At 54.1% G+C, this 20,217-nt stretch overlaps 2 protein-coding genes across 3 annotated transcripts in view; one reads left to right on the forward strand and one right to left on the reverse strand.

The window, feature by feature from the left end:
- Positions 1-1,429: 1,429 nt before the first annotated feature.
- Positions 1,430-9,830, reverse strand: MRS2 (magnesium transporter MRS2). Its single transcript, XM_081120569.1, has 11 exons — positions 9,574-9,830; positions 8,780-8,853; positions 7,789-7,825; positions 6,509-6,621; positions 5,376-5,549; positions 4,636-4,766; positions 4,151-4,267; positions 3,204-3,356; positions 2,891-3,008; positions 2,566-2,679; positions 1,430-2,066 (listed from the first exon to the last, which is right to left on the reverse strand). The coding sequence occupies exons 1-11, from the start codon at positions 9,737-9,739 to the stop codon at positions 1,956-1,958; spliced, it is 1,308 nt and encodes a 435-aa protein (XP_080976695.1). The 5' UTR covers positions 9,740-9,830; the 3' UTR covers positions 1,430-1,955.
- A 2,599-nt stretch (positions 9,831-12,429) lies between these two features.
- Positions 12,430-20,217, forward strand: part of SLC44A3 (solute carrier family 44 member 3) — a 29,897-nt gene continuing 22,109 nt past the window's right edge. The window contains exons 1-6 of one of the 2 annotated variants that reach the window (XM_081122314.1): positions 12,430-12,499; positions 12,871-12,978; positions 15,554-15,696; positions 16,093-16,229; positions 17,091-17,184; positions 18,973-19,133. In XM_081122314.1, coding sequence (XP_080978440.1) covers positions 12,473-12,499; positions 12,871-12,978; positions 15,554-15,696; positions 16,093-16,229; positions 17,091-17,184; positions 18,973-19,133 — 670 coding nt within the window. In that variant the 5' untranslated portion in view covers positions 12,430-12,472. The remainder of the gene's footprint in view (positions 12,500-12,870; positions 12,979-15,553; positions 15,697-16,092; positions 16,230-17,090; positions 17,185-18,972; positions 19,134-20,217) is intronic. The other variant, XM_081122315.1, reaches the window with a different exon arrangement.

The following is a 20,217-nucleotide window of genomic DNA, read 5'->3' on the forward strand; positions in this document are numbered from 1 at the left end:
AAGTGTGAGTTAAATATTGTAACTCCCAGAACAAAGCTATCACAACTCTGAATAACTCACAAACCCAACAGCCTCAGTGATGCCGTGGGGTGGTGTCGCGGTCTGCGCATCGGAGCCTCAGTGATGCCATGGGGTGGTGTCGCGGTCTGTGCATTGGAGCCTCTCAGTGATTCCGTGGGGTGGTGTCGCGGTCTGCGCATCAGAGCCTCTGTGATTCCGTGGGGTGGTGTCGCAGTCTGCGCATCGGAGCAGAGCAGAGCTAGCTGCACCCCAGCGTGGGGCACCTTCTCAGAGGCCTGCCTCTGGAGACAGCCGGTCTGTCGGGCCTGGCACATGTGCATGTTGAACGGCGCACGATGGCTCCCTGCCTCATGGAACCCGGCATTTGTTATTCTATCACCTATTTTCAAAGAATCATTTGTGCTCAGTCTATTTTAATTCAGGATTTCAAGCTGCTGAACTCTGTACCTTTTTGGCACAGGCCCTGCTATTATTGTTTAAGAGAATCTAATGTAAGGAGCGTCCTGCTGTCTCCAGGCAGAGCTGGCTGACTCTGAAACCAGCCCCCTCAGACCTGTGAGGCAGGTGCACTCGTTTCTTTTATTGACAAGATGGCTCATCAAAAACAATCACTTAACCCAAAGCCACAAAAAAAGACGAAAAGAACTCTGTGCCTGATCACAGTCAAAACAAATTCCACTCTTGGCGGCCAATTCTTAGTCCCAGGTAAGTGATACTTATTAATTACATTTATTACTTATATTTACTATATTTATTACTTATACTTATTAGTTGTTCTATAATAAGGCCCCCAGCTTCCCTCTCGTGGCTGCTCACAGCCACCGCAGTGTGTGGAAACCGTCACCTTTCTTTCACGTGAGCTGGGGGAAGAGCGTTTTTATTCCTATCACAAACCACCTACATGGCCCTGGGCCGCCGCCTCTGACACCTTCCTCGGGAGTCCAGGCCCACAGCATGGGGTGCACACTTAGGCCTTTGTGACAACCGCCCACAGCTGCCATGCAGGGCTGCTCTGGGCTCCCTGTCCCGCGGCCTCACGGGCAAGGACAGTGGCCTTTAACCTCCAGAAACACGGAGAGGTACACGGGACACCAAGGAGGACGGCAGCTCTGGGACCTACAGCTGTAAACCACCTGTCCTGACCCCAAAGCTCTGGTGTGGAAACAAAAGGGATGGCAGGCCCAGAGTTTCCTGCCCTCCTGCCAGCCTGGAGGTGAGGGGGTTTCCTTCAGGGGGGATATGTCATCTCTAACAATCGGGGATCAACCAGAGGAACTATAAACCAGTAACAATGAAGTTCTTTCCTTCAGTTCTACTTCCAAAGGCATAATTATAGCCAAGCAAAGAAAGCCAGTTTCAGGGGCCCAAAGAGTGAGATCTTGATTAATCTGCATCCACAGAAAGCTGGTGATAAACAACCACTTCCTTTTTATTTGCCTCTGTAAAGGAGCAAACATAAGAAAGTCTCCGCCGGAGACGGAGTCGGAGTGCACATTTCCAGGGTTGTCTTAAGGCTAACCTGCATTCTGCTAGCTTGTCGGTCACCTGAGTAAGGACATCACGAAGACCAAAGATCAAGAACTGAGTCCCTGAGAACCATGGCCAGCTGAGCCCGTGACGGTCCCACTTCCGGCTGCGCTGGCTGGACACTCTGCTTTTCTCGACGTGAAGAAAATAAAACCTACACCACAGTCTACTGTTAAACCAACCCCTCCACGTCTCATCTATAAAAACAGCCCTCTGCTGTAGGAAACAGAATTTTGGCCTTTTACAAAGCAAGTCCTTTGGTTTCCTCAGAATTAGGAAATGGGGTTGAGCCCAGTGCTCTCGCTGCCGTCAGACTCTCATCAGACGTGATTAACTCGGTGACTGTTTCAGTCTCTGAGTCTGTAAGGTACCAGCGTGTCCCTGCGACGACCAGGAGAGCCTCGCGCTCACCGGGGTGTGAGGACACTCCTGCTGGACCCCAGCCCGTCCGGCCTGAGGCTCTGCTTCACGTCCAGACGTCTGTCTGCCTGCAGGGTCTTCCTGGGTAAAGGAGCCACCTGAACAAAGCAGGAGTGACATGTCAGTGTGTCTGTCTTGAAGGGAAAGGTGCTGGTACAATGATCCCGTCACAGCTGGGAGGACTGCCCACCCATGTCAGCTTGTTAGGGTCTCGGCTCAGTGGTGTCACCTACGCGTGGAGGGGAGGTGACCTTTACCCCTTCTTAGTGACAATGCTGTTTCCTACATTCAGTCAGGACACACCTGTACCCAAGGCACTTCCTGTCTGGGCGTGTAGTGCTCACCACCACGTGCCCCACTCAGTGAACAGTTCTCGTGTGTTCAGGGGCTGGCACTGTGCTCCCAGTACATTATACTATCTCACTTAACTCTCCCACTGACCCCATGACGCAGGTGGTGCTGGCTTAACTGACAAATGGGGAACTGAGGCAGCTTCGAGGAGTTAACTGCCCAGGTCACAGTCTGCATGCGGTGACTTAGGCTGGGGTGGTGTGACCACTCTGCTCTCCCACTGGGACCCCCCCATCCCCTTCATACCATAGGAGGCAAAGGAGCCTCTAGCTGTCGCCCGAGGAAGGACAGCAGCCGCCTCCAGATCAGGCCACTGCCCATGAACATGATACCAGTGATCAGCCAGAACACTCTGTGGTCCTGGAAAAGAGTAGTGTGCACGTCAGTCACACAGGCGCAAAACAGGATCTGGCAACACGTCTGGTTTAAAGGAATCGGAGAACACGTTTTATTTCATTAGGGGAGTGTGCATGTGAAGACTCTCTTTTTAAGATCTATATTAAAAGTTAACCTTCAACCTTCAAAACATTAAAAAATAAACCCCTAGATTATTGAAATAATATATTCTCACCTCTTCAAGGGAAGATTCCAAATTCATTCCAAAAGCAACTCCAATTAGTCCGAAGAGCGAGAGGGAGAAGGTGCCCATGGTCAGCTGCAGGTTCAGCCGCATCATCACGTTGCGGTGGCTGCGGAGACAGTGAGATCAGCCAGGCTGCCAGTGACACACAGTGAGTGCCCTGAGGAGCCACAGGTGTTCGGGCTCAACCTACATCCAGAGCAGGACACCCACGCCGTGGGGACAGGGCGAGGGTGGCCTTCCTTAATCACTATCCCACTTCATGGGAAGCGTCTAGAGAGCTCTGACCATCCCGCAGACCCACCTGTCCAGGTTGATGAAGATGACGCTCTGGGAGTCGTCGATCAGGGCACGCAGCTCCCGGGCTGCGTGGGAAAGGTCCTCGGCCAGCCGGTAGCAGTTCTCCAGCAGCAGCTCCATCTCCTCCGCGTGGTCAATGCCCATGCTGCTCTGCTCACTCCAATCACAAGAGCCGCGTAACCAGTACGCCCGCGTGTGCCATGTTTGCACCCAACACTCCCGAGTTAGTGCCTGATACTCAGCTACCACCCAGCACACTAGCCCCGTCCTTTCTGTTACTGTCATGAGGCCAGTCTGAGGCTGTGAACCTGACCTTCAACACAGGTACATCCAGGACACAGGGTCCTGCCCTACGCAGGCCAGTGAGCCTCACTGTGTGTGTTCATGGTCCCTCCTCACTACCAGTTACAGCAGAATCCAGACGTGAACGTGGATAAGCTGGTACAAGTCAGTACAAACCAGGTAAAACAAAACCAAAGACTAAAAGCACAGAGAGCACTTCCACCCCCAGGGGAATGTGTCCTTTCACAGACAAATGATGCCGACAGTTCTCTGCCCTCCCTGCACCTGCACCCACCGCGAGGCTCAGGGAGGCGGAACTCCGGACGACACCTGAGCTGTCAGCCCAGCAGACAGACCGGCCGGCTACGCAAGCAAACAGGAGTGACAGTGTCCACGTTTCTGCTGCTAGACCTTCTGGTAGCAAAGCCCTTTTTATCCTAACACGTCCATAGGGGAATATGAGTAACATTTAAAATCAGTACAGACAGCTCCCACCATGCGCATTATAAAAGCGTCCGTGTTAGTTTCTGATACTGGTCTGGCGAAGGCAACAGTGAACTACTGAGTGCTTGAGAGCAAATACAAGAGGGACAGGTGCTCTGCTTGCTATGGAGCCGCCTGGTGAGAAGAGAGGCCCTGCCTGAGGGACACATAGGACAGGTCACTCACAAGACCTCGGGGTCGCTCCACTTGGTGAGACACAGCTCCTCCAGCAGCTCCTCTTCGTCCAGGATCTCCAGCAGCGACTCCTTGAACATCTTAATGTCTGTTTCCAACTCGGACAGACTGTGGGAGCAGGTGCACAGAAATGATCAGCACCGTGAACGTACACACGTCACTGCGAGGACAGTGCCCCCAGCATCTCAGCAAGTAGACGCCCCACGTGTGTGGTGAGCAGTGATGTGTAGACAGTGCTCTCTGTCTACCCTGCAGATTAAGGGCCGTTCCCCCAATCACGGCCACGTGACAGCTGCACACAGCTCTTCCCTCATCCTCACTTTGGGCCCTTTTCATTCGGCGTCCGCCCAGGCTGCTCCCACTCTGGCGGCACTGACAGGAAGTCACCCCATCGGCAAGACTCGCTGGCATTTTAGACAGGCAACAATCACAGAATTCTAGTGGGTTCAGACCACACGTGTAGGGCACCTGCTTACCTTCTGCCATTTTGCAGCAAGATGTGCAGTTTGCTTCTGTCCACAGAGGAGTGTTTGGGGTCCACCAACGCTTCTAGCGTGTCGAGGATCCGGGGCTCCAACGTGCTCAGCTTCCCCTGCAGCTTGCTGATCTAGACGGCAACATGACTGTGTAAGAACTCAGGGTCAGCGAACCCTGTGATTACACATGGAAACCAGGAACAGCCGGGGCGGCAGCAACTTTCAGAGCCCAGCCCTGCTGGAGTGCCTTCCCAGGGGATCCAAACGCTCTGTTCCTGGTGAAAGGGGGCCACTCGCCATGTTGTTACCAGACTCGTGTCTGAGAGGGAGCTAACCCTCAGGAGAGTCTCCCTACAGACACTGACAAAAGGCGTGGGGGACGGATTAACAAAGAAACTCTGCCACTCCGTGCTCAAAGCCCAGACTTTACATCTTTAAGTGATACTTTTGTTCTTTGTGAATAGGACATAGTTATTAAAATTGTGGAAGGACAGCCAACCTGAAATGGGCTTTGCTGAATGTCGAACACGGCTCTCAAAGACTCTATGTCCTGTGCTACAGACTTCAGGTCTCTGACTGGGTCCTAACGTTTAAAGAATTAAGTACATTCTCCATGCAGGACCCTGAGAGGTGTCATGTCCGGGGAGAAGGAAAGCGCCATGGAAACAACTCTGACTTGTCTTCCTCCCCAACAGCATTTTAAACCAGAAAGAATTCAAGCAGCTGACCAGTGAGCTTACCCTATACTGCAGGAGCGCTTCTATTGCTCTGAACTCAAAAGGCAGAGGGTAGGTGACCAGTTGACCCTCCCCGGCGAGCTGTGAGGGGAGCTCCCGGAACAGCCAGTGCTCCAGGTTTAAGTTACGGTAATCCAGTATCAGGAGGCACTCTGGAGTTATCACGGCTTTCAAATACTGCGGGAAAAAGAAGGCACATGTATATGTACACGTGCGTATCCTAAAGAGAAAGACTGGCATTTTCTGTCAGAGAGGAACACAGAAGAGTAGCCTGTGGCCACTGTGTCAGCAATATAAAAATTAGAGGATTTTTTTTACATTTTCCAACATTTTATTATGAAAATTTTTATACAGAAAAATTATACAGTAAACACCTATGTACAAGCCACTTATACAATTAAAATGGTGCTAACTTTGCTTCATCACATATTTCTCTACCTGTCCATCAGAGATACTGTTTTTAAGGTGCTAGAAGCTGGCAGCAAAAGTGAAGACTGAGTCCTGGAGAAACCACCTGGGAGAAGCCTGCTTCCATTTCTTTCTTTTTATTAATTCTAGATAAATGGAGAAACACCTGCCATCAGAGACTTTTGAACAAAGCAAGTCTCATGCCCACTGCAGGGCAGGGCCAATACCAGAGACCTGAGTCTCCTCCTGTATGCCTGAGTCCCGAACCGTCGCCCAGCAGAGTAACTCATGTTCACGTTACTCTCCAACTGGGAAAGTTGGAGTATCAGGTGTAATTGAGCAGGCAGAGGAAGACAATATAGTTCAGAAAGTTTCCTGTAAATGTAAAATTTAAACTAAGGTGTGTTCCTGGGCTGTCTGGATAACTAGATGTGCCCTTGGGAGCTAAAGTTACACCGTGATCACACACAGCTGCATAGTGAAAACGTCACTGTGAATCAAGCCTCTTTCCCTCCATGCAGAAATGAGACTAACTGCCACAGCGCGAGGAGATGCGTCAGCACTTCCCAGCACGGCACATGTGCAGAACCCACGCCAGCGAGGTCTCCTGACAGCACTCATGTTATAAACTATCCTGGGTCTCAGAGCTGCTTTAACCTGCGTGTGACCACGATGGCCGGCAGTGACCCCCAGGACCATGGTGGAGACGGGGATGGGATCACCCTCACCTCCATTCTCAGGATGATCCTGTTGTTCCTGGTGGTGATGCTCATCAAGTGCTGGAACCTCAGGTCTCTGGCCTGAAGACCTAGTTCTTGATACAAGTCAGTTTTCTTTCTTTCTGTAAAAGAAATGTCTTCAATAGAAAAAGCGGCTAAACCCATCAATCGAAGAGCTTAGGTGTTTACATCAGAGCAGCCCTCCCACCACCACCAAGATGGTTTTGTATTACTACAAGAAACAAAATTGACACGAGTCTTTTTAATACGCGTTTAACCTCAAAAACATACTCAGGCTAAATCTAGTCAAACTCTCAAAGTCTCTTATCCACAAATCATGAACTCTCTCTGTACTTGGAAGTTCCTTGGGACCACAGCCATGCGTCACTAGAACTTAAGAGTATCGAGTTCTAGCCCTGGAGACGGGCCATCTTTTCTTCAACATGAATTGTACAGAACCACTTTTCCTACTCTTCCTGCTATGTTATCATCTCCAGTATTTTAAATCTGGGAAAAGGTAAGTTCAATTTTCTTTCTTCCTGGACTAATACAAAATGAGAAAAGTCAGTTCTCACATTAGACTCTCTGCCTGAAAACTCTATTTCCTAAGAGAAAGCAGAATGGATGACTGAACTCAAGCAATGACACTGGTAACTGTCATCTGTCCCTGTTGCACCAAACCACAGGTGTGGCAGCGCTCTACGTAGAACCACCTTAGAAGGAGCTATTGAGCCAAAAACACCTGAAATATTCCAGGAGGATCTCGGCAACAGCAGGAAGAGAGCTGTGGAAGTGGGAGTGAGTGGGGGACCTGAGCCCTGCCTCTGAGGTCAGACAGTGAGGTAATGTTCAGTTTCACTTTAGAAACAGCTGTGCAGGAGGCAACCCTCAGCAGAGCCCCACCTGACTGCCATCCAGCACCTGCCCCTCCCGTCTTCTGTTACCCACTGTGTCAGTGGTGGTATGTGACTCCGCCCCACCCAGGGCCCAGGGGACATGGCTCTGAGGACCAGGAATGAATGGGAGACTGAAGAAGAGATGGAGGGATGTTTCTGTGCCTTTCACATATGGGCAGAGCTCGAGTGGCCCCTCTCAGGACAACTCTGGAGAGCACAGGCGATCCACATACCGCAGTTCCGAGGACGATGGATAAACGCTGAACAGAGATCCTTTCCTGCACCCACGCACGCAAAGGATGCTCTACTCAAAGCACTGCCTTTTGTGATTCCTGTCAGATTCACTCATTCACTGACTTAAAAAGGTGATTTAGAAGGAACTTAGATACTCACCAAAAGAAGTAACATTTCCTTCTTTGTCAAATTTTGTCTGAAGAGAGATGATAAAAACAAAATATTATTTTCTCCAAAATGGTACTATACCATGAGTACACTATTTACGCTACCATGCGAATAAGCCTAAGTAACAATGACGACAATGCCTAATGTACGCTGAATGCTTACCACGTGGGAGGCACTATTCTAAGGGTTTTAGGCATGTGGGCTAATTTAAACCTTACAACAATCCTATAAAGTTGGCACTATTATCCCCAGTTTACAGATGAGAAAACTAAGGCACAATGATGTTACAATTTGTCCAAGTCCACTCAATTAACAGTAAGAGGCAGGGCTGAGATTTGAATTTAGGAACTCTGGCTAAGAGCAAACATATTTTTTAAACTTTTTTTTTTTTTTTTAACTGAAGGCCTACAAAAAAGTTGCAAGAATATTACAACCAGCTCCCATGTAACTTTTACCTAGTCACCCTTTGTTAACATGCTGCTCCAATGGCCTTATTCCTCTAAATATATGTGGGATACACATCCCTTTTGTTATTTTACTCATGAACCATTTCTGAGAAAGTTGCCGAGATCACGACCTCCCAAGCATGCACCCTTGAACACAACTCTGTGCTGCCTTCAAAATGCTTCTGCGTGCTATGCTGCACGGTGCGGGCAGGGTCCACCCCTCCCCGGCTCTAGCCTTCAAGGACCCAGCGATTCGCCGGAAGGCCTGCGCGCAGGCAGGCCCCGCTGGATTGGGCTCAGCCCCACCACCTCACACCCTGCCTGTTTAACAAAGTGCAGGCCAGGCCCTCCACCAGCAAGACGGTTGTGACTCGCTCTGTTGCAACAGCAGCTTTCTGCGGTGGCCTGGAGCTGAACCTGCGGCACCTCGGAGCGCGGCTGTTTTCAAGCAGGAAGCTCTGAGCTGCAGGCCCCGACATGGAGGCCGAGAGGGGTGGGAAGTGCCTCCTGTAAGCTGCCAAGCTGCCGCTACTCACCACGGTGAACACGGGGGCCACGCTGGCTAAGGTGGCCTGAGCCACGTCCGACGTCCGCAGCCGGTGCATCTCACCTGGGGAAGGGAAGCGAGAGCGCCCTGTAACCACGCGCCTGGGCGTCACGCGGGGCTCGGGCAGCTCGCACAGTGCACGGTCTCCAGGCTGTTTTGCTGATTTCTGAGTATTTTTCCCCGAGAGAAAGAGAAACACTCATTTGTGCATTTTAATACTGTAGGCGATGATGTTAGGTTGAACCGGGAATGGTCTTTTAAATGGCTTAGGCGAGGCGGGAGAATCATCAGATTCCAACCGTCCTCTGGACGCAGCCCCTAAAACACCGGGCGGCTGAGCCGGGTCTGCGGCGCGACCAGCGGAGGGAGCAAGGGGCGAGCCCAGCCCAGGGACGGGGCTGCCTGGGGCGTGAGCACGTTATCTGCCGACGGCGCAGCGCTGGGGGCCAGACGCCTTCGCGCCGCTCTCCGCTCGGCACCGTCAGGCCGCGACCCTCCGACGCCCCCTCGCGGCCTCGGGCGACCCCTCTGGCCGCCGGCTGCGCGCAGCGCGTCCCGCCGCGGTACCGGCACCAGTGCACCGCGCCCGCCAGGAAGACACGTTAATGCCAATGTTCCAGGTGCGTGAGCCCGACCGTGACTTCACCGCTACCACGCGGAGCCAGGCGGCCCTGGTCAGAGACACCAGCGGGGACCAGAGCACCGGGCGGGAGGGCCGGCCGGGGGCGGGCCCGGAGGCCGAGGACGCGGGGCGCGCAGGGCCGAGGTCACCGCGGGCCGTACCTGCCAGGCGGGGCCCGCGGGGCGCGCGCGGCGGCGCGGCCCGGCTCCCTCCGAGCGGTCCGGCGGCGCGCCCGGGGGTCAGGCCCCAGGGCAGGGCGCACAGGCTGCGCCGCGGCAGCCGCAGCGCGCGGGGCAGGAGCCGGGGCAGGAGCCGCAGGCACTCCATGGCGCGGCGGCGAGGCGGGGGCGGCCGCGAGCGCCCAGCCCGTCATGCCGGTCGCTGGCGGGTCAGCGGCACCGCGCGACCCCGCGCAGGCGCCCGAGGGACGGCCCACCTGCCGCGCAGGCGCCGCGCGCGCGACGCGCCTGCGCCTCCCTCTCCGCGCCTGCGCCTCTCTCACCGCGCGTGCGCCTCCCTCTCCGCGCCTGCGCCTCCCTCTCCGCGCCTGCACCTCCCTCACCGCGCCTGCGCCTCGCCTCCGGCCCCCCGCCCCGTTCCCGCTCCCCGCGCATGCTCGGAAGGGGCCTTCGGGAGCGCTCCGGGCGCGTACCTGGGACGCGCGGAGGGGCGGGGTGGGTGGGGCGCGTTCACCTGCCGCAGGCGGGCGGCGAACCGGGATTTGCCCCGAGGCCCGTGTGTCGATCATTCCTGTCCCCCGGCAGGAGACTCGCCCGCTCTCGGTCGTGCTCGCGGCGTCCTTGGTGCCGATTCACTCGTCCCTCTGTTCACCTGTCACCTGGGCAGACGCAGGTGGACGTGCGGCGTCGCGCCTCGCGGCGGCAGCGCGCCCTCCTGTGGCGCCCGGAGCGCTGTGATGCCCTCAGTTTACCCTCCCTGCGCCTCTAGGCGGGGTGCTTGTGTAGAGACCCCCAGGCCCGGGGTACCCCGAGTGGCCCGCGGCGGAGAGGACTCTGCCCTTCCATTTATCACCAGTTTTCCGAATAATGACTTTGCCCCGCAGAATCTTCTAAAGCAATGAGGCCTTGTTTTTAGCATTATTGTGAATTTATTAACATAAACATACTTGGTGTGTTTCAAGAGTATAATGTTTATATTATAGGGGTTTTTTAGGGCCTGGTACAAGACGGGTCTTTTTAATTTTTTTTTTATAACCATTAGGGACAAGCCAATGCTTTTTTAAAAAAATTATATTTGAGAGAGAAGAAGGGGGAGAGAGAGAGATTTGTTGTCCCACTTTTCATGCACTTACTGGTTGATTCCTGCCTGCGCCCTGATCGGGGCTGGAACCTGCAGCCTTGGCGTATTGGGGCGATGCTCCAACCAACCACCTGCCCCGCCAGGGCCAAGGTGGGTCTTTCAGAGCCGGGAGGCCGATTAGATGAGGCAGGTTTTCCCCAAGGATTGGTGGAAGCAGCAAGGGGAGGGTTTGAAGTGAGCCTTGGAGGGTACAGTCCCGTGATAACCTAGAGGTGGGATCGGTGTGCTGACCAGTAGCTGTTACCCTGATGAGAGCTGGCTGGGTATTTGGTCTATTGCTCCAGCAGATTTTTAGGACATTTCTTTTAGAAATAAATAATAAATAAAGTGTTTGGCTTGAACTTGCCCTTTCCACCTGAGGTTTCTCTCTTTCCTTCAACCTTAACATTTATCTGTTATGTCTCAAATATTTCGTGCTCCCCTTTTTTATATTGCTCCCTTTCTGTTCTAGTTGTAGCCTCGAAATTAATGAGAAAATTTAGAAAGAGCTGCCAGTTTTTTTCCTTTCCTGCTGCCTCTGGGGTTCTGGCTGCCCTCCCAACTGCGGCTCCTCTGCAGCTGCACCTGTGGCACTTTCCCCATGTTGTTAATCACATCAGTGAATATTTGTCCCAGTTATTCCATTTTATGCCTAATATTTCTACTCATTTTAGTTTCGTGATATATTTCCCTGATTCATATCGCTGGTGCCATCCCCCCGTGTTGTTTTTCGCGCTTATGTAAAAATCGGGGTCCACGGGCCCTCAAGTTCAGGTGCCGTCCTGTGGTCTTGTTGGAGGAGCTGCACCCCAGGTGTCTGGCCATTTATTTGGCCCGTGGAGTCACCTTGCCCTTCCCCTGGCGTTTCATCTATTCTGTTAAATATTCCCCCGGCCAGGTTCCTACCCTGGGGAGAAGCCGGAAGGAGAGGAAGCAGTCACCCTGGGGTGCGGGGGGGGGGGGGAGCGGGAGTGGGGCGGTAGGTGGCCGGTCTGCAGTTGTTTTAATTCCACTAACATTTCTTTTTATTTTTATTATTATTTCTTAATCTTCGAAGAGTCGGATAACGATCGTCCCAAGACCAGGTGGAGAGAAGAGCAGCACCCCCAATTCCGGCCGCACCCCGCGCCCGCCCCGCGCGGACATGAGGCCGCGTCTTCAGCCCCCAGCCCGCAGGGGTTTGCGCTGGTCGTGCGTCCTGGCGCCGCGGTCCCTCCGGCCACTTGGGTGTCAGGCTGCGGGCGAGAGTCGCGGTGGAGGCCGCGGGGACCCGCCCTGAGAGCGTCTCCTGCAGGCTCCGGGTGCCACTCCGCGCCCCGCAGCTCGCTGGCTCTGGCTCCTGGGCGAGCGGCGTCGCTGCTGCCCGTGCCTCAGTTTCCCTCGCCCGCAGATCAGGGGAACGGTCGTTTCCGCCGTGCGCAGTACCTGGCGAGGCCCTGGAAGGAGCTAGCGCAGGACCTGGCGCAGGTGAGCGCCGCTCACCTGCTCACCTGCTCGCGGGGGCGCGCCGGCCGCACCTGCCCTCTCACCCGCGGGACTGGCTGGCTGCGGCTTCCCGCTCCCTGCTCGCGGCGGCGCGGGACCCGCGCTGCGGTCGGGGACACGGGCGTGCGGGGCGCGGCGGCGCTCCTCGGAACGACCCCGGCAGGCCCGCGCTCGGAGGCCGCCGCCGGGGGGCGCCGCGCCCCTGCCCGCCGCTCGGCCCCGGGTCCGCCGGGCGCGGGAGCTGCGTCGGCCCCCAGTCCCGGCCCGGAGCGCAGGATGCGGTGCCTCGGCGCCCAGAGCCTGGTGAGTGCCGCCCGCGGCGGGGAGAGGGCCCCGGGGGCAGTGGGCTCGGCCCCACCTGCGCGCACCTGCCCCGGTCCGCGCGCGCGCAAAGCCCTGCTCGGCAGGCCGAGCCCCGGGGACCCATGGCGGGGGACCTGGGACCCCACTCGCTGGGGCTCCAGGTGCACCGCCAGGTAGGGACTTAGCGACTGGGGACTTCCATCCGCTCCGCACGGAGCAGGTGTCTCCAGGCTCCAGGAAAGACAGCCAGGGTACAAAACAAACAAAGAAAGTTACTCGGAGCAGCCTGGGAGTGAGTTTGGTTCCTTTTCCAGGTTTGGGACCCACACGGTGACTTACCCCTTTTCTGCAACTCTCCCTTTTTCTGGAAGGTTTCTGCAGAGAGCGCCCTGGGGCAGAGAGAGTGGAGGCCTCAGATTTACAGGAAGTGCACAGACACGCCCTGGCTGCTCCTGTTCTTTCTCTTCTGGACGGGCTTGGTAAGTGCGGCTGCCCAGCAGGGGAGACCAGCCGGCAGGCCCCCCATAACTGCCCCAAATGTAAATCGCATGGGGGGGACTGGGCGGGGCAGGCCGTCTCCCAGGTGAAAGCTGGTGCTGCAGTGAGAGACACCTGCCAGTGGCCAGCATGAGCACCCACCCTGGGGGGTCCTGACCAGGTGGGTCAGCCTGCCCGGCCTGCTCACTTGGACAGGCTGCCTGGTCCCTGCTGTGTCCCTTAGGACGTGAGGTCCCCTTGCAATGGGATTGCTTAATAGCCCATGTGTGGTCTCTTTTCCGAGCTCACTTCATGGAAGTTCTTTTACCATCTCAGCCCCCAAATTAAAATGTCCCTCAAGTGTTGCTGTTCCTCTAACAGGAAAAACCAAGGTGAGCCTGGAAATAGATGACTCTTAGCCTAGGGAGACAGGCCTGTGCTGTAGACCCTCTAGCTAGTAGGTGGTTTTCCCTCAGTTTTTTCCTGACTTCCAGGTGTGTGATTGCTGGTAGACCTCAGCGGGCTGTGCTGTTGTAGTCCTGGGTGTGTCCCATGGAAGCTGAATCTTGAGGCTTTGCCACTTACATTGGAGTCGTGGGGAATAGTGGAAAAAGCCTCACGTGGCCTCCTTGAAGGCCATGCTCGTGACAGTGTCCAGTCCAGGTCCAGGCAGGCATTTGTGCCTCATAATGATTAATTCATAAAGCCCAATTGTAGGCGCCAGAGAGGAGTCACCTTTGCTGAGAAGAATTAAATTGGAATAGATTCTAAGATACCATGTTTCTCTTCCCCATTCCTCTCTCTCTAGAAAAGCATTTATTGTTGACTTTCCCAGCTGGTGTCACACAGACAGACCAGTCGGTCTTAAAGGTGTAACTGAAATTCTGTGTTGCCCATATCATGGCTCTCGGGCTTCCTACAGGAGGCTGGTGTTTCCATCAGGGTCCACTATTGTATAAACGCAGGGAGCCTCTGTCCTTCCTGCACCTGGCAGCTTTGACCTTGGGCTCTTATGTTCTTTAACGATCTTCCCTAGCCCCTCTGAAGTTCAAACCTAGTGCATCACTGCCAACAGCTGTCTGGGGACATCACAGCCTGAACAATGACAAGCCATCCGAGAGGTGGCACAGAGCTGGGAAGTGCTCTAAAATCATGTGTCACTTGCAAAATGAGTCTGCAGGCTTCCGCATGCCTGTGTTCTCTGTACTAGATTAGATCTGAATAATGAGAGCCCTTCCTTAGCTGACTGGCTTTTCGTATCTTCTGCGACATTTTTATTTTCTGATATATATATTTTTTATATCTTTATTGATTTCAGAGAGAGGAAAGGAGAGAGAGAGAGAGAGATAGAAACATCAATGATGAGAGAGTCATTGATCGGCTGCAGCCTGCAACCCGGGCATGTGCCCTGACCGGGAATTGAACCCGAATCGCTGGATCCTAGGTCAATGCTCAACCACTGAGCCACGCCCGGCTGGGCTTCTGCAACATTTTTAAACCACAGACATTTGAAACAGAACAGGGAGTGTGTTTTCTGCCTCTGCTGGGCAGTCTTCCAGGCCTTGTGACATCCTGACGTTGAGGGCATGTGGGCAGGGTGACTATTGGTGGTGCTGCCCCAGGTGAGGCCAGACAGAGGAGGTTTGGGGCCAGGGCTATGAGCAGGGATGGCCCCTGCAGATGGACAGAGCGCCAGCCTGGTCTGTGTCTGTACAGGACCCATAGCCCAGACGGTCTCAAGGTGTGGGCCACCTCTGCCTCTACTTACCCTACTGCCCTCTCCCACCTCGCCCTTTCCTACTCATCTTTCAAGACTCCTTTTTCCGATCCCCCCAGTACCATGGACACTGACCTCCTTGGTGGCCCCACCGTACCTGGTACACACACCTACTGAGTCACCTGTCGTGTGGAATTGCAATGCTGTGATTGAAATTCAAAGTTTTGATGGTTTAAAGTAGTAGCAATGTGGCAGGGACTCAAAATTACCCAAGCCCCCCCCAAATCCCCTTCCATCTTCCCCATGAGCCCCCCAAGGGGGATATTAACTTTAGGAATGTGGATAAGTGGAAAATACAGCTTCATCGTTAGAGCTCTGCTGAGCTGGGCAGAGGCACGGGACCCCTTCCCTTCCTCCAAGTCCTGACCCAGTCAGGTCTCAGCACACCCACGTCGGAAGGGCAGGGGAGTGTGCTGGGCCGGGCCAGCCTGCATGCCAGCGGTGGGCATGCAGTCACAGTCATACCCAGAAAGTAAAGGCAGTGCGACCCGCCCTCCAGCGAAGGTGACCACCCATCCTGGAATCTCCCGTGATACCGAGCAGGCGCTGGGGGAGTGAGAGCCTCCTTTGGGGGAAAGAAGTGGCACAGCCCTGGATACTTAGATAAAACCCGAGGTGTCCTGGTGAACTTGGGTGATAGAGGCACAGGGTCCTAACTGTCCTTTGCTGGAGTGGGGAGCACAGTGATGCTGGGCTGTTTGTTTTCGACCTGGTTCCATTTATGTCAACATTCAGGTGAGGGGGGACCGCTCCTCAGCCCTTTGACCAGGCTCTCACATGCCCCCTCCGGGTTTCCCCAGATGTTCATCACAGGCTATGCGGTGGCAGCCGGGGCCGCAGGGAGGCTCCTCTTCGGCTATGACAGCTTTGGCAACGTGTGTGGCAAGAAGAACTCCCCAGTGAAGGGGGCCCCTCTTTCGGGGCAGGACATGACCCTAAAAAAGTAAGTTTCCAACCTACAGAGGAGCTACATTTCAAACTGTTTAAGTTAGTCATTTTGAGCCTGGGACTGTTTTCCATTCAAAACTCTGAGTCCATCTCATAAAGAGGGAGGTGTGTGCGGAGCAAGGACACGGCTTAGCATCAGTGGCCCTAAGTCAGATTCAGCCTCCGCTACGAACCTGGACCGGAAAGTTAGTGAACAGTGTGGTTTCGGAGCTGCTGACAGTAGGTGACCCCCGTGGGCGTGTGCACACCAAGTCCTGCTGAGGCCTTTCACTGACAGTTTGCTTGGTTCTACCCACATTTGATAGTATGTGGATGTTTGTTAAGACCCACACTGAACCCCAATGGGAAGACCTGCTCTCAGGCAGTCCCCTCCTGTCTCCTTGTTTCCCAGACACGTGTTCTTCATGAACTCCTGCCACCTGGAGGCTGAGGATGGCCGGCTCGGCTCCCCCGCCCTCTGCGTGTCCCACTGCCCCGAAGAGCAGCTCACCTCCCTGGAAGAGGTCCAGCGCTTTGCCAACAGCACCGGTAGATACCGAGGGGTGGGCACTGCCCGAGGCGGGAGCCGTGGCGGGGTCACCTGCACACACCTGCATGAGACATCTTACCCAACACCAACTGCTCTGGGAAGGTGGAATCTGTCCTTGTGGGGGCCTCTTGTGTAGAAAAGGCCACAAACCTGATCTCTTGAGTGTGTTCGGTTCCACTCGGGTGTGTCTGGTTCTATCTGAATCTCCAGCTGTTCTCTGCTCCCTGCTGGGAAATGGCCTTCCCTAGAGTGTAGGGTAGACAGCCGGAGGCAGTGGGACAGGGCTTGGAGAGCTCCGTGGACACACAGTCCAGGAGAAGCACCTGCAGGCCCCAGGTTGCACTGCCGATGGGTGCGTTCTTTCCTTGAAATGTCAGGGCCCGTGGCTCCTTTTGCTGAACGTCAGACAGTTGTAAGTTGTACCAAACGTTTGTGGAACTGAAGTACCTCGCTCTTAGCATGCATTTCAGATTTATTCTCTAAGGATTACACAACCAAAGAAAGGAAACTGGAGGCCACCCCCTGCCAGTTTCATCTGCCTGTGGAGATGCCCAGCCTGCCCAGTAAATAGCCTTTAAATCGCTTACCACCAATCATGTAATGAGAGTACTGTCATTTTAGCTGTGAACTTGGGGCTTGAGAGAGAGAGAGAAAGAGAGAGAGAGAGAGGGGGGACCTCACTTGGCTTCAAGTGGTGTGTGTTCTCCGTCTCTGGGTAGCCCACAGACCTGTTTTCTAGATGTGAGTGATTTGTTCTGTCTCCGCACAGTTCTGTAAAACGACTGGTTTCTTGGCTGGCTCCCCTGGGAACATGGGCACAGGTGGGAAGGTGCTACCGTCCCTGTATCTTCTGCTTCCAGGGTCCTTCTTGTGCATTTACAGCTTGAATTCTGCAGACTATGCCCAGAATCCAAACGCAGCCTCACTGTGCCCCAGGCTCCCAGTCCCTCCAAGGTAAGAGCTTCCGTACTTTCCCCTTACCTGTCAGCAAAGGTGACTGGGTACCGGGCCATGTCTGTCACTGCTCTAGGTACTGTGGGAGGGGCCGAGGGGAGAGACGGGTGTTCAAAAGAACACTCTCTGTAGCTGTTCCTGCAGGAGGAGTGCAGAGGGTTTGAGGTGGGAACCTGACCACCGCTGGATTTATTCTTACTGTGAGCGAAGGGCAACTGTAACTCCCTGGGAGGCTTCTATCTTGATACTGGCCATGGTAACATAGAGCTTTTGATACTTGCCAGGCAGATACTTTGTAAGCTGTTGAGGTGGATTCATTTGTTGGGACCTCACACAACCTCGGTGCCGTGGGTGTTGTTTTCATTCCTGTTTCTCAGCTGAAAAAAGTGGTGCAGAGACAGCGAGGGCTGTGCAGGCAGCAAGTGGAGTCGCTGGCACTCAGGCCCAGGCAGCGCCCACGCTTGTGTCTGTCGCTAGAGCAGGCAGGGCTCCACCGGGCTCGTTTTCCCCGGCAGACGGCCAACTTGGGCTCCCACCGAGTTGGGGGGCATACCATGTGACCTAGGGGTCACCATCCAGACTAGTCCCTTCATCCCCAGATCAGGCCTTTCCAATGCTAACTTTTCACCTGAAGACAAACCGGGACCCATTGGCCTTTCTCAGACAGAGTCAGGGACAGAGAAGCAGCCCCGAGGGCTACATTTCCTTTCCTCGCACAAGTGCGTGTTTGTCCTGAGGTGGGAATGGTCGTATTTATCGTGGAAGAGCCCTGCCAGGAGCAGAAGCTCGAGCACCTGAGAAGTGGGGCTGTAGGGCCAGGGCACATGTTTTGAATGCCTTTCTCTGACGGGGCTAATTGTTCCCTCCTCCCCGGCCAATCGTGTGAGGTGCAAGTGCCCTTCTGGAGCTGTGGCTGAGTGTCAGGAAGGTCTGAGTGCCCAGGTGAGACTCTTAAGAGCTGTGAGGGAAGCCGCAGCAGGTCACCGACAAGCTGCAGTTCAGGGTCATACTGTGTTTTGAGTCTCCCACACATTTAAAATATTTCGATACAATGCAATCCTCCCAATATAATTTTGTAGAAATTGACACATTTGTTCTAAAAAACAGACAAGCTAAAGACCTAGGGTCACAAAAAGCTTGAAGAAGAACAAAGTTCGAGGGCCCTGCCACCTGACATCAAGGCTTAGTATGAAGTCAGAGCGATGAGAACAGTAGTGTGGGAATCAGGAAGGACAGACAGACGGATGCATGGGTCAGGGTAGAGAGCCCGAAACAGAACTACGTGCACACGGCCAGTGATATTCCTGAAAGTACCAAGGCAATCTCACAGGAAAAAAAGTCTTTTAAACAAATGGTGCAGGAAAGAGTGGAAGACATTGGGGGAAGTGACTCCTGGTCATTCTGTATGAGGTCTCTGACCTCATGTTACAGAAATTAATGTGAGGTGAACCCTAGACCTAAACATAAGAATTGGGATTCCTGTGTTGGGGGTGTAGTGTGTGTCTAAGAAGGGCCAAGCATGAGTGTCAGCAAGGCTGCTCCCCAAATTATCTCCCAGGTGCCTGGTTTCCAGGGGTCCCCACGGTCATTTCCCATCCGAGGCATCAGTCAGCCGTCACCATGGCAGCAGGAGATGCTGGGCAGACTTGCTGAGGGGCTCTCTGCATACAGGGGGCTAGACCTCTTTTTATTACTGCTAATCTTATGCTTTCTTGGTTTTTGAGAATTTTAAACATATTTTTTTAAAGATTAAACCCCTTTACCATTTTTCCCACCTTTTGTGTTTAGCAAGTCTTTCCCTCTGTTTAACCGATGCATCCCCCAAACGCCGGAGTGCTACTCCCTGTTTGCATCTGTGCTGATAAACGATGCTGACACCCTCCATCGAGTTCTCAGTGGGATAATGTCGGGAAGAGACACAATCTTTGGCCTGTGTGTCCTCGCACTAGGTGAGCTCACTTAATTTTATTCGTGATGACTTACGGATTGCTGGAGTTTCTCCTAATTATGTATGTTGCACAATGAAAATCAGCCTCTTAACTTACATGTAAAGCTTCACTGTGTATATTTCCTTTATAGGTATTTTCCATGTTTCAGGGTGAAGAGGGAGAGGGGACAGTTCCTGGGGAAGGCCCGCTGGCTCTCTGCCCAGAGGCCTCACTAGGTGGGGGCACCTTAACCCCGTGACCTTGTTCCAGTGCCTGGTCTTCAGCTCTGCATGAGGACAGGGGTGCAAAGTAGATTGATAGGGAGTTCACGAACTACCTGTGAAAAGTACTACTGTCAGAAGGGGCCAGAAACACATGTCTTCCCGCCAGCATGCCTTCTCCCTGTCAGCAAGCTAGAGCTGTGGGGCGAGCCTGGGAGGGAGGCGGTGCCTCCAGGTTAAATAGTGAGACAGCAAGGGCCCGGTGTGTCCACTCCTGCAAGGACAACCCTGCTTTGGGTTGTAGGCAGGGCAAGGCCTGAGCCAGGACACGCCTCTTCCAGGCCTTTCTAGAAGCAACACCCACCTCTCAACCCTTTGACTTCCCGTTTCGGAGTTTCAGCATGAGGAGCCCTGTAAAAATGGACCAACTCTGTGACCAGTTCATACCCTCTGCTGTGAACAGTAGGAACGGCCCAACATCTCCCGCTTCCCCAGGCCGCCTCCCAACCCCCTGGTTTCTGTTGACAGATTGAGTTTTCCATGATTTCAGTCCTGGAAGGTTACTAAGTCCTGGATGCTGGGAGATGCTTAACTAGCTGTCGTTACATAACTTCCAGACTTCTATGACCCAGCTGTGCCAGGCGTGGAGCATGAGTCATTCAGATCTCATCAGAACCCTGTGGCCACTGGTGGGAGAGGAGCCGAGGCTGTGACCTGGTCAGGGCTTAGTACAGGAGGTGGCAGAGCTGAGACCTGGCCCAGACCTGTCTGACTCCAAACCCGTGTTCCTCACAGAAGCATTGACACGTCTCCCTGAGTTCTTTAGAAAAAAAGTAAAATAGTATCTGTAAACTCACTGGAATACTTAGAATACATCTAAAAAC

Source organism: Miniopterus schreibersii (genome assembly GCF_964146895.1).
Source record: "Miniopterus schreibersii genome assembly, chromosome: 19".
NCBI lineage: Eukaryota > Metazoa > Chordata > Mammalia > Chiroptera > Miniopteridae > Miniopterus > Miniopterus schreibersii.

Bases quoted from the DNA above. Each gene is read 5' to 3' on its own strand.
- MRS2 (XM_081120569.1), bottom strand. From the start codon at position 9,739: ATGGAGTGCCTGCGGCTCCTGCCCCGGCTCCTGCCCCGCGCGCTGCGG. The intron at 8,854-9,573 runs GTACGGCCCGCG...TCCCTTCCCCAG, and splicing joins CCGCGGGCCCCGCCTGGCAG to GTGAGATGCACCGGCTGCGG. The intron at 6,622-7,788 runs GTGAGTATCTAA...TTTCTTTTACAG, and splicing joins AGGAAATGTTACTTCTTTTG to AAAGAAAGAAAACTGACTTG.